Genomic DNA, 13,032 nt, shown 5'->3' with positions numbered 1-13,032 from the left:
CCAAGACATGTAAAGGCTGTTTTGGTTAATAAATGCTGTATCCTGGTTTGTGGGTTTCATTAAATTCCAGTTGCCATTCTACTTCACCGTGACACAAACTGTGACCAAACAGCTGATTATCTAGTAAATAAGCAATATCTCATTCACCATTTTCTAATGTGCTAAAGATGTGTAAGGATCAGGCCTTTGTCTGCAGCCATATTGTAAGGCCTAAAGCCTTCGTCTGCAGCCAGATTAAAAGAGCCGCCGAGCAGCAGCCATTAGCTGAGAAGCAGGAAGTCACATCCTCACATTCCATCTACATTACATTAAAGCAATGTCAGATCCGCTGTAAAGAAGGAGACCCTATCCTAACTGCCCCCACTATCACCAGATAAACAAACAGATCTTAAGAGGGTTAAAGAAAACTTAGTTTGACAGCATCTTGTCTGTCAGGAAATCATTTATCAATAGTTGTAGTTGTGAAATCCTCATTTCTTTATTGGTTTGTCATTATGGTCCCCACTTCCCCATTGTTTATCTGTATGGCCTCTGTCTGGTTAGTTAATTGTTTCTGTCTGTTACATAATTAATTTTGCTACGTGTAAATTAAGGTGGTGGGACAGGATTGGTTAGAGAATTTTGTTACACTATATTAGGATTGGTTAGTAAAATTTTAGTATAATGATTGGTTAAGGTACAGCTAAAAAGGACTCAAATGTCACTATATAAACTGGAGTCCAAAAGGAAGTTCTTTGGGAACCAACTCTAGGACACAGCCCCAAAGATCAGAGCTGCCAGACCTCAACACCGCTCCAATGCAAAAACTGGAGTCCCCCAGATGAACCTGATCCTGACTGGCCATCAAGAAAAGTTCATCTGTCTTACTGGGAGTGGTGAGCACTATATGTGTAGAGTGTGCAGTCTATGTTTGGTGATTGTTAATAAACAGAGATTATGTAGTATATTACTGTGTAAGGCTCTTTCACTGGTAAAAGACCCCATAAACCCGCAAAAGATTAAGCCCTGAGTCCACAGGGAAAGCGTGTTTGCTCTGAGTCCATGGAGGAGTAGAGCCCAAAGCCCACAGAGGGGTAAAGTTAGATGCCTAAATTAAGAGGTTTATGCCTTGAGCCCTAGGAACTGGGTAAAGGTGGGTGCCCTTGAGCGTGTGAGTAATAGAATTTTGTGTGGGTAACAGATGTACAATAAGAATGTGAAAATATTAATCTAGATCATTGCTTAAATAAACATGAGCCCTCCAAGGTAGCAAAGATGTACCAAAGCCGTTGCAAAGCTCTATTTAATTGTAAAATCCAGACATAATGATTATGTCAACCAATGAGAAAGCACCACTCTTCAGAAAATAACTGAAGTACAAATGGAAAAACTGATTAACATCAGTGATTTAAATGGCCTTGATTTCAAATCAATCCACCAGGCAACACAAGCTATAGGCCCAGATCCAATTCAGCTGCTCTTCTCCAGAGTACAAGGGGCTCCATGGCACAGGCAAGGCTCAGGCTCCAGTCACGAGAGTTCATGAAAGATGCAGGAGGTGGGTACGTAGCTGCATGCTCCTGTGAGATAGTTACAGGGCAGGTCAGTAACCGGAGAGTGCCAGCATAGCTCCAGTTACAGATCTTTGTGAAGATATCACAGAACAGCCTGAGCCATGGCCGCGTGGCTCAGCCCTGCTCCTCCACCTGAGCCGCTGTGATGGGGCTTAATTTTGGTCACATCTATTGTGGGGTGAAACTTCATCAAGTGCCCCAATCACTGAGGTGCTGACAGCTGCCGGAATTGATGACACAGGCCTGTTGCTTGGGTGATGATCAGCCACCTCTCCAATGAAGGGGAAATGTATCCTCCATCTACCACACCCAGGGAGGGGATTAAGAGAAGGGGAGTGCGATCTAGTGGGCATAGACTTCTGCTCATTTGCCCCAAACTTGACCCCTTCTGTCCCATCCCCTCCAACCCGTCCATGTCCTTGTCCTGTATTCTGCTGGAGGCAGACACACAGCATGGAAAATTCCAGCCCAAATTATAGTTTGGCAAAGTTATAAGCACCTGAGATGGGTCTTCTCCTGGAAAGTGTCACACCACCATAATAGGTAAGGCTACCAGTTTTGCCTGTAACAAACAGTCTGGAGAAGGTAGTTCAGGAACATCTGTTCTCCCGGTCTCATACGACAAGGCCCAGGGGACAGTGGATGAAATTAAAAGGCGGCAAAATTCAGAATGGAGAAAAGGAAATATTATTTCATGCAAGCACATGTAGTTGGATGGTGAAACTGAATTGTAAGCATGAAATTAGCAAGATTCCAAAAGGGAGTGGCTATGTATAGGGATAACAAGACAAGTCAGAGTGATCATAAAAAGAAAAGGAGGACTTGTGGCACCTTAGAGACTAACCAATTTATTTGAGCATAAGCTTTCATGATGCATCCGATGAAGTGAGCTGTAGCTCACAAAAGCTTATGCTCAAATAAATTGGTTAGTGTCTAAAGTGCCACAAGTCCTCCTTTTCTTTTTGCGAATACAGACTAACACGGCTGTTACTCTGAAACCTGAGAGTGATTATACTTAATGCTAACAAATGTGGGAAGGGATGTTAAGCTTCATGCTTCAGGGCTTAATCCAACCTCCCTAGATAGAGCAGGATGAGACCTAATGCAGGGGCAGATTATCCCACATCTGATACTGCCAGGTTCTTACACCTTCCTCTGAAGCACCAGCCTCTCCTGGAGACAGGACATTGCACTAGATGTCTGGCCCTTAGGAACTGCCAGACTGGATCAGAGCCATGTTCCGCCTACAGCTGCACTAGCTCCGCAGGGCTAAAACAGATGGGGAAGTGATGAGACCTCACACCAGGACATGCCCCATGGGGCCAGGTGTGTGGACCCTCTGTATCGGGAATGCACAAGGAGGAACAGAGTACCTCTCCCCACACAGGCTCAGCGAGGCTAGCCGGAGTCAGCACCGCCAGCCTGGGTGAAGACACTGGCAGGGCAGTAAAAGTGGGACAATACCAGAATTACTTTTTGGCACGCAGCCTGAAGACAGACACACACAGCGGGCTGAGTCTGCCTTTGCCTGAGTGGAAGGGCTCTGTCAGCGCCCCTTCCCTCTCCACAGATATGGCAGGGATCTCTTTTGGTCCCCAAGCTCCTCTAGGATTTCACTGCAGCCTCCAAAACAATTGGAGGGGCACAGCCAGTGGCCTCTCTCTGAGCTGTGGCTATCTGAGCCGCCATTCTCAATTACAGCAGCATGTTGATGACGACAACACAGACAGATGACAGCAGCATTTGATGGCTGGGGATGAACTGGGCTGGCTCTCCCTTCTATCTGGGTATACAGCCCCAGTGCTCTCAGCTGGCTAGGCAGCAGTGGCCCCAAAGAACCAGCACTGTCACATTGCTGGAACATTTCCCGAGAGATCCCAAGCATGCCCTACAAGGGGAGGTTAGAAGCACCTCACTGATCCCGTCACACCAAGACTGGGTGGCTCAGCACGAGGCCAGGGGTGGCCTGATTGCAGACATCAGTGAATCACAGAATATCAGGGTTGGTAGGGACCTCAGGAGGTCATCTAGTCCAACCCCCTGCTCAAAGCAGGACCAATCCCCAACTAAATCATCCCAGCCAGGCCTTTGTCAAACCTGACCTTAAAAACTTCTAAGGAAGGAGATTCCACCACCTCCCTAGGTAACGCATTCCAGTGTTTCACCACCCTCCTAGTGAAAAACTTTTTCCTAATATCCAACCTAAACCTCCCCCACTGCAACTTGAGACCATTACTCCTTGTCCTGTCGTCAGCTACCACTGAGAACAGTCTAGAGCCATCCTCTTTGGAACCCCCTTTCAGGTAGTTGAAAGCAGCTATCAAATCCCCCCTCATTCTTCTCTTCTGCAGACTAAACAATCCCAGTTCCCTCAGCCTCTCCTCATAAGTCATGTGTTCCAGTCCCCTCATCATTTTTGTTGCCCTCCGCTGGACTCTTTCCAATTTTTCCACATCCCTCTTGTAGTGTGGGGCCCAAAACTGGACACGGTACTCCAGATGGGGCCTCACCAATGTCGAATAGAGGGGGATGATCACGTCCCTCGATCTGCTGGCAATGCCCCTGCTTATACATCCCAAAATGCCATTGGCCTTCTTGGCAACAAGGGCACACTGTTGACTCATATCCAGCTTCTTGTCCACTGTAACCCCTAGGTCCTTTTCTGTAGAACTGCTGCCGAGCCATTCGGTCCCTAGTCTGTAGCGGTGCATTGGATTCTTCCGTCCTAAGTGCAGGACTCTGCACTTGTCCTTGTTGAACCTCATCAGATTTCTTTTGGCCCAATCCTCTAATTTGTCTAGGGCCCTCTGTATCCTATCCCTACCCTCCAGCGTATCTACCTCTCCTCCCACTTCAGTGTCCTCTGCAAACTTGTTGAGGGTGCAATCCATAAATGATCTGGAGGAGGGTGTGAAGATATTGAACAAAACCGGCCCCAGGACCGACCCTTGGGGCACTCCACTTGATACCGGCTGCCAACTAGACATGGAGCCATTGATCAATACCTGTTGAGCCCGACAATCTAGCCAGCTGGACAGTGGCCAGGCCAGGGAGCCGCAGGTGCTGAGACAGCCAGCTCTCCTCTGGGAGCCTTAATGCCACAATCTGAGTGCCCTGGTGACGCCACGAAGCAGAAGTGGCAAACCCCAGCCAGGGTACAATCCTGCCCTGGGCTCCCTGGGTGCAAAGTGCTGCCTTCTCAGAGTGTTGTTCCCACCAGCTACCACACAGCTGCTGTTAGCAAGCTTCCTGCATTTCCTTAGCAGACCTCTGGTCCCTCGCCCTGCCTTGATACATGCCTGAGTGAGAGTTAAGCAGGAAATTATCTCCTGCCTCCAGAACTCCCTGACAAGCTGGTCTCCCGCAGGGATGGACGTGCTCCAGCTGAGCCCAAGGAAAGCCTAGCCAGCAAGTCACTGACCCATACTGTGACTGGCATGAAAGAACTTGCTGCATGGCCACCAGCTGGTGCGTCCTGTGCTCTGCATGGACGGAGCTATGTTTGAAAACACAGACAAACCTGAACAGACCAGCCTTGACCCCCTGTAGACAAGCCTGAACTGGGTGGTCAATGTATGGTGACGTGTTTGAAGCAACCTTTACTGGAGGGCAGGGAGAGCCTGGCCTTAGGCATGGCGCCAGACCCCCGAGCCTGCCAATTGGGGTCACAGTTTAGTAGGGCACCATTTGGGAGTGGGAAGTGTCTCAAACACAGCTCCATCTACAGCATCTTCAGGTAGCTGGGCCTGCTCAAAGGACACCTCTAAGTGAAGAAGAGGGGTGGAGTGCTCACCAATAGCCACCAGGCAGATGGGCCCAAGTGGATGGTCTCCATGAGGAAGCCCTGCTGAGGAGCAGTTTGCCCTCTGAATAGCAGCAGGAGGCTTCTAAACCATCATCCACCAGACTGTAAGATGTTGTTCCAGGGCCCCGCAAGCGGGCGTTCTTCCCCCTTTTCCACACACACACTTAACCCTGAAGGAGTCACAAGCCCTGGTATCACAAGATCAATGACATGCAAAGGGTTTGCTTCCGACACCAGCAGTAGCTTCAACAGTCCTTTAGATATGGCCGAGCCCTAGTGGGCCCAGGTGTTCCACTACAGATAGAATCTCGCTGTGGCAGCAGCAGAATTCCAGCCACTGCTGCGACGCTGTTTATTGAGGGGCTAATGCGAAGGCAGGTGCCTGGAGCTGGCAGCCCAGAGAATGGCTGGGAAGTAGCATAGAGGACAAGGCAGCATGCACAGAGCACTGAACCCAAGTGGAGAAGGCTCTAGGCCTGAGCTGCAGCCTTTGTTCTGGGTAAAGGTGGGAGGGGAGTGCTGCGATGTCCCATGCCCTGGGATCAAAGCCATTGGCTGTTCACTGTCTGTGCAATGCGGTTAGCTCCGCATTACTGCGTGAGCGAGGATGGCACAGCCTTCCCTGGGGAGGGAGAAGGAGCATGCTTAGCTTTCTAGGGAAGCTGCTTCTGTAGCATGGAAATTACACTGATGGGCCATCAGACCCAAGGCTCAGTCCTTTCAAGGCAGACAGCATCTCACCTGAGCTGTTCCACTGGGCGGCTGTCTGGTTTCTTCACGCTGTTGGAGAGAACACCATGCATTCTGGCTTGGTGGCGCTGCAAGTGATGCTTGTGGCGGAAGGCATAGCCACAGGAATGGCATTCAAACTGCCCTGGAGTGACGTGGGCTTCAAGATGCGCTCTCAGCAGCACCTCGCTCCGCAGGCAAAAGGCAGATGTGATGCGCTAGGACAAAAGCAGCTGCAGCAGCCATCGCTTCTCAGCTCCCGAGTAAAGAGGAGCCATATCCTCACTCCGAATGGCAGGGGCAGGGTGCCAGCACCTGGGCTGATCAATAGGGGATGGACATTCCCTTCAAACTGAAGGGACCCAGGGGTCTCCTTGTGCAGGAAAAGGTGATGGATTTGGAGCCTTTCACCTCTAGGTGGCTAGTGTGAATCCAGCCTAGATAAGCCACCACGGTCCTCTGTTAGCAGCTGGTGGCTCTTGTGAATTGAGTGCTGGGCCCACACCACCCAAACCAGCACCCAACAGGCCACTTTGTGGGCAGCCCAGATAAAGAGGCCTAGGACCGAAGGAGCTGAACTTCCATCTGTCCACGAAAGGCAGTAACTCTACATCAGAGCTGGAGCACGGTAGCAGGGAGCAGAGCAATCCTGGGGAGGCTGGCACTGCTATGGGCCATGCCATCCCTGCTCTGTAGGCAGAGGGCTTCAGTCTCCAGAGATGCTAGGAGGTGAGACCCCAAATATCCCATCCAGTGAAGTGAGCTGTAGCTCACGAAAGCTTATGCTCAAATAAATTGGTTAGTCTCTAAGGTGCCACAAGTACTCCTTTTCTTTTTGCAAATATCCCAAGGTAATTCACGAGAAAGGGGCTCTTTCCTTGCCACTAGCTGGACTGGGAGCTGCTGGCCGTGTCAGGCTGCATTTGTCTAGTTACTAGCCTGCACCGCCAAAGACCCGGAATTTGGCTTGCACTTCCCAGGTTGTCCGAGGCTCTGAATGTGAGACAGCTGGGATGCAGCCAGCACTCAGTCTGCCAGGGAGTCCCTTACCTCTGCTGCCCTCTCTCTTCACCAGAGAAGGAGGGGGATTAGTATGGTCCCAGCTAGAGTGAAAACCACCCTAACTACAAAATACCCTCAAACTCATTCAACAACTGCTCCTTCCAGGGATACAAGCGTTTACCCAACACATACTAGCTGGAGGTGGGCAGAGAGGAGGGCTGGGTTATGTGCTGGGGAGAAGCCCAGGCCCCCCACCCCCAAACCCATAGTTGAAGGAAAGGCAGCAGGAGCTAGAATTTCTAGCAGGGTGCTGGACCCTCTAACATCCATATCCACCAAACCAGAATCTCTCCCTCCGTCATCAGCTGCTGGGAAAAGGATGGAGCTTCCTGCTTCTTCTACCCCAGTCCTGAGCCTCCTGGCTGCCACTGGGGGTGGGGGGGGAGGAGGAGGAGTTCTAAGCCCTGCCTGTTTGAGCTGCAGCGTGCCTGTCTCTCTCTCTCAGAAGCCATGTCATTGGGATCAGGAGAAGTGAGTGTGTTGGATCATACTAAAGAAGTTCTGTATTAAAATCACAAATGAGTTTGATTCCCCATAGTTTAAATTCCAGGGTATTACTAATTAAGAGGTCTCTTGGTTTTTGGTCTCTTGTTTTTACTGTTTCTCTCTCTCTTTCTGTGTGTGAAACTTGCAAGCTGCTAATTGTGTTAGTACATCCTAAGACAGAGTCTGTTCTCAAAGCAATACTTTGTAACAACAGAAACAGCACACAGAGACTCCCCACCCTTTTGTTGTATTCATCTCGCTGTATTCACAATTGTGATTAAAACAGAGATAGAGGATGTATGTGACAGATGCTTGGTATGGATAATAAGTGAATGATCAGGGAGGTGCCAGCCTAAGAATCCAGTGTTGATCGGCCGAAGAAGGCGTCAAGTGGAAACAACCAGAGGACCCCTGGAGGGGAGACTGGAATCCACCCAACAGCCTCAAGGACGGGAGAACCGAAGAACAAGATAACATCTGTCAGCACGGAGCCGTCAGGAATGTGCCATCTGCTGATTGATTCAGTAACAGCATGATGAAGCAATTCCCATAGCCTGGCATAGGAATAGAGCTTCCCTGCTGTTCCCCAAATGGCTGCAGGGGCCCCAGGGGAGCAGCATAACGCCCCCCACCGGCACCAGGTGGGGATCTGCGCCCTTACCTTAAACCTCCAGCCACAGTGTGGGAAGCTGCAGCCATCGGGCCGCTCTGCATCGTGCACCCTCATGTGTTTGTGGAGCGTGGAGCGGTGCAGGTAGGCAGAGTGGCAGACCCCGCAGGTCACTGTCCCCTGCCGGTGCAGCCATGCCACCGCGCTGACCGCCGACTGGAAGCTGCGCTGATGGGGCTGGTGCAGTCGCCGAGGGGAGGCTGTCCGCTGTGTGCCACAGAAAGGGCGGCAGCCGGCTTGGTGGGTGCTGGAGTGAAGCTGGAGTATGCGCTTTCTAGTAAAGCCCTTCTTGCAAACTGGGCAAACAAACTTCTTTCCATGGGGTCTTTCCAGAGGCCTCCCAGCTTTGTGCTTCTGGGAGCCACTTCTGCACTTCACGGACTTCACGTATGCCTCGTGGTCAGCCACACTCATGACTCTCCATCCCCTGCAATGCCAGCTGGGGCAGCGGCAGGCATTTGGTGCCAGGGTGCACAGCACGCACGTGGCCAACGAGCCCCTCCTTGGAGTAATACTTCCGGGCACAGTGCAAGCACTTTAAGACCATCCGGCCATAATCAAACGCTCTCCCCTGGACAGTCTCTGAGGTCAGGATGAAATGCACGTCTGTGCCCGGCTCAGTGTCTGGGATCTCTGGGCCTAGTGCCATCTCGGGGCCAGCAGGTGAGGCTGGGCTGGCAGCGGTGCCGTCCCAGGTGCTGGGGTCCCACCTCTGCAGCTGGTGAAGGGTTCGATAGTGGTACAGCAGGACGGTGTGGGAGGAGAAGGCTCTCGCACACAGCTTGCAGCTGTATACACTGCCACCCTGCACATCTGGGGGAGAGGAGAGAGTCAGACACGCTAAAGGGGAAGTGCTAACCAGGCTCATGGGGGTGTCTGAATGGAGGGTTTCACAGTCCCAGGGCAGCCAACACTTCAGCAGGGGTTCTCCAACCTATGGCTAACCTACGCGTGCAGGAAAGGCCATTCTGGCTCCAGGGGATCGATCATGCAGAGGTTCCCAGGCCGGGCTGGTTATGAAGCGGCTACTTGGATGATGCAGCAGAGGCGGCAGCCCAGCAAGGACTCAACTGGTGTCACGAGAACACACAGCCCAAGGAGAGTCCAGCAAAGGTTGGAAAATGGAGGGTTATGGGCAATGTTCCTTCTGTGCTTCCCCTGCTTGAGCCAGGCACTGCACCAGCTGTTCATAGCAGTCAAGTGCTGCCATCTAACCTGCCCTCGTTAGCCTTTGCAGTCAAGGTAATGAACTATTTCCCTCTGGACCAACTTAAGAGTCAGGCACTTTCCAGGGGAGCGGGCTGTGCAGGAACCCAGGGGGTTTGGTTCTCTAGTCTCCTGAACTAATGCCCCCTGACTATGCAGCAGGCCCCCCTTAGCAGCAAAGCCCAGTGTTCATTACTAGCAATGAAGCATGAGAAGGAAAAAGCCTAGCATGACTCTCAGCTCTGGGACTGAGCATGCAGGGCTGGTACAGTGCAGGTGCTCTGGAGTCAGTGAACAAGGCCTGCCCTACGCTAGAGTTAGGATGATGCAAGGCAGCTTATGTCGACACAACTCTGTAAGCATCTACACTGAAATTTCATTCCCAGTGATGACAGGTTTCAGAGTAACAGCCGTGTTAGTCTGTATTCGCAAAAAGAAAAGGAGTACTTGTGGCACCTTAGAGACTAACCAATTTATTTGAGCATGAGCTTTCGTGAGCTACAGCTCACTTCATCAGATGCATACCGTGGAAACTGCAGCAGACTTTATATATACACAGAGAATATGAAACAATACCTCCTCCCACCTCACTGTCCTGCTGGTAATAGCTTATCTAAAGTAATCTTCAGGTTAGGCCATTTCCAGCACAAATCCAGGTTTTCTCACCCTCCACCCCCCCACACAAATTCACTCTTCTGCTGGTGATAGCCCATCCAAAGTGACAACTCTTTACACAATGTGTATGATAATCAAGTTAGGCCATTTCCTGCACAAATCCAGGTTCTCTCACTCCCTCATCCCCCTCCAAAAACCCACCCCCATACACACACAAACTCACTCTCCTGCTGGTAATAGCAGGAACAAAGCTTGCAACAAAGCCCGTTGCCAATTGTGCCCACATATCTATTCAGGGGATACCATCACAGGGCCTAATAACATCAGCCACACTATCAGAGGCTCGTTCACCTGCACATCCACCAATGTGATTTATGCCATCATGTGCCAGCAACGCCCCTCTGCCATGTACATTGGTCAAACTGGACAGTCTCTACGTAAAAGAATAAATGCACACAAATCAGATGTCAAGAATTATAATATTCATAAACCAGTCGGAGAACACTTCAATCTCTCTGGTCACGCAATCACAGACATGAAGGTCGCTATCTTAAAACAAAAAAACTTCAAATCCAGACTCCAGCGAGAAACTGCTGAATTGGAATTCATTTGCAAATTGGATACTATTAATTTAGGCTTAAATAGAGACTGGGAGTGGCTAAGTCATTATGCAAGGTAGCCTATTTCCTCTTGTTTTTTCCTACCCCCCCCCCCCCCCAGATGTTCTGGTTTAACTTGGATTTAAACTTGGAGAGTGGTCAGTTTGGATGAGCTATTACCAGCAGGAGAGTGAGTTTGTGTGTGTATGGGGGTGGGTTTTTGGAGGGGGGTGAGGGAGTGAGAGAACCTGGATTTGTGCAGGAAATGGCCTAACTTGATTATCATGCACATTGTGTAAAGAGTTGTCACTTTGGATGGGCTATCACCAGCAGGAGAGTGAATTTGTGTGGGGGGGTGGAGGGTGAGAAAACCTGGATTTGTGCTGGAAATGGCCTAACCTGAAGATTACTTTAGATAAGCTATTACCAGCAGGACAGTGGGGTGGGAGGAGGTATTGTTTCATATTCTCTGTGTATATATAAAGTCTGCTGCAGTTTCCACGGTATGCATCTGATGAAGTGAGCTGTAGCTCACGAAAGCTCATGCTCAAATAAATTGGTTAGTCTCTAAGGTGCCACAAGTACTCCTTTTCTTATTCCCAGTGATGTAACTCACCCACTACGCTGACTTAACAACTCCACCTCCACTAGGGGTGTAGAGTCAGTGTTGATGTGCTAGGCGAATACAGTACCAGTGCAGACATTGCGTTGCTCACATTGACTGTTGCTGGCTTCAGAAGCTGTCCCACATACCTCACACTGGCAGTACAATTGGTACAAGTGCACCTGGTGGGGACGCGCACCGCTGACACCAGCAGCAAAGCGGAGACACGCTCAAGCCATGTAATTACTGTGGCGGCTCTATGTCAATGTAAGTTAGGTCAACTCAATTCATAGTGTAGATGTTGCCTGACTTACGGTGGGTCTTGTGTAGAGTGAAGGGCTTTATCTCGGAGAACTGGCGCAGACATGTCCCGCATACCAAGATATCATGCTCCAAGCTCCTACCGAGGCCCAGGCCTGCACATGAGAGGAGGCAAAGCTGAAGGACTCTTACATCTGGGCAGGGAAAGGGCTAGAGAGAGCCTGCTCTTGCAATAGCCATGTTACTTGGAGGAGACTACCAGACACGGATGGGTAACAGAGGCTTCCCTGACTCCACCCCATGGCTGGGAGGAGCCGCTAGTGGGTGCCTAAGCCGTACTGCCCTCCACTGTCCCAAGAGCCAACAGGACTGGAAAATAAAAGTCCCAGGCTTTTCCCCCTGTTCTGCAACTGACTTCTTTATGCAGGAAAAGTTACCAATACCAGTTACGGGTCCCCTCAGCCAGAAAATGTATTCTCGCTGGCTCCTTGGTCTCGCCTGTGCTCTCCAATGCTCTCCCTGCAGCAAGAAGGAAGAAGCCACCTGACTGGAACACAGAGTCAGGATCCGAGCCCTGAGGTGGGGGAGGAACTGGGACAAGAAGCCCATGGGGAGTCCAGGATGACAAGGACAAGCTAGAGGAGCCAGGGCAGACAGGGTCAGGGCTTTTTGGGGATCAGCACAGAAGGGTCTGTGGCCCCCAGAATGTGGATTAAAACCCAGAACTCCTGAGTCTCAGCATTGCTGTACTGTCAGCTGAACGAAGCAGGGTTCCTAGGGAAAAGCTAACACGTGATCATGTAATTAAAGACTGTGTAATAACCTACGTTACTCCTCACACAAGGAGGCTGAACTGAGTTTGCACAGGCAACCTGAATTCTGGCACATCCAAATTTTTAAGTGTTTGACTCTGCAACCTTAACGTTCTCTTAACATAGGGTTGTTTTCCCCGGGGGGGTGGGGTGGGGATTAAATGTATTCTGTTTACAGTAACAGTGCTCTTTCAGCAACAGAATATCACTGCATGGAAGAGAGGACTTCACGGATGAATATTACTCGGGGTGCTAGCTCATTGCAATACTGGCATTCCATACCTCAAGTGTACAGAACTCAGCCAGGCAACTGCCTCTGCTGCTGGGCTGGGTATTGGGATGTGCCGCAACTTACCACCCTGCTGAGCCTGCTTGGACATCACCAATTACCCTTCTTCAGCCAAACCCTGGTGCTGCTACTCACCAAAGCCTACAGTGTAAAAAGCACAAAATGATGCCCAACTTTAAAGGCATATATCAGCATAGGAGACAGTTTGATAAACAGGACTCATGGAGGTAAACAACAGCACCAGCAAAGTACAGGGTAGACACTGTGCATGTGTCCCCCACATAGCTGGACTAAAACACTGCAATTCTCTTCCTGGGTCCCCACCCAAACTATACTAAGTG

At 50.4% G+C, this 13,032-nt stretch overlaps 1 protein-coding gene across 1 annotated transcript; it reads right to left on the bottom strand.

Moving 5' to 3' along the window:
• Positions 1–7,866: 7,866 nt before the first annotated feature.
• On the bottom strand, positions 7,867–12,832 carry LOC144272800 (uncharacterized). Its single transcript, XM_077831116.1, has 3 exons — positions 12,758–12,832; positions 11,644–11,745; positions 7,867–9,118 (listed from the first exon to the last, which is right to left on the bottom strand). Exons 1-3 carry the CDS (start codon positions 12,780–12,782, stop codon positions 8,706–8,708), a joined length of 540 nt encoding a protein of 179 aa, XP_077687242.1. The 5' UTR covers positions 12,783–12,832; the 3' UTR covers positions 7,867–8,705.
• Between the last annotated feature and the right edge of the window lie 200 nt (positions 12,833–13,032).

Source organism: Eretmochelys imbricata, chromosome 12, assembly GCF_965152235.1.
Source record: "Eretmochelys imbricata isolate rEreImb1 chromosome 12, rEreImb1.hap1, whole genome shotgun sequence".
Lineage (NCBI taxonomy): Eukaryota > Metazoa > Chordata > Testudines > Cheloniidae > Eretmochelys > Eretmochelys imbricata.
Note: the sequence above shows the minus strand (reverse complement) of the source record. Positions and strands in the feature narration are given on the sequence as shown.

What these genes read in the sequence shown, in the direction of transcription:
- LOC144272800 (XM_077831116.1), bottom strand. Translation starts at nt 12,782, where the DNA reads ATGTCCAAGCAGGCTCAGCAGGGTG. An exon ending in CAAGCAGGCTCAGCAGGGTG is followed by an intron (nt 11,746 to 12,757) that starts GTAAGTTGCGGC and finishes TCTCATGTGCAG; the next exon opens with GCCTGGGCCTCGGTAGGAGC. An exon ending in CACTCTACACAAGACCCACC is followed by an intron (nt 9,119 to 11,643) that starts GTAAGTCAGGCA and finishes CCTCTCCCCCAG; the next exon opens with ATGTGCAGGGTGGCAGTGTA.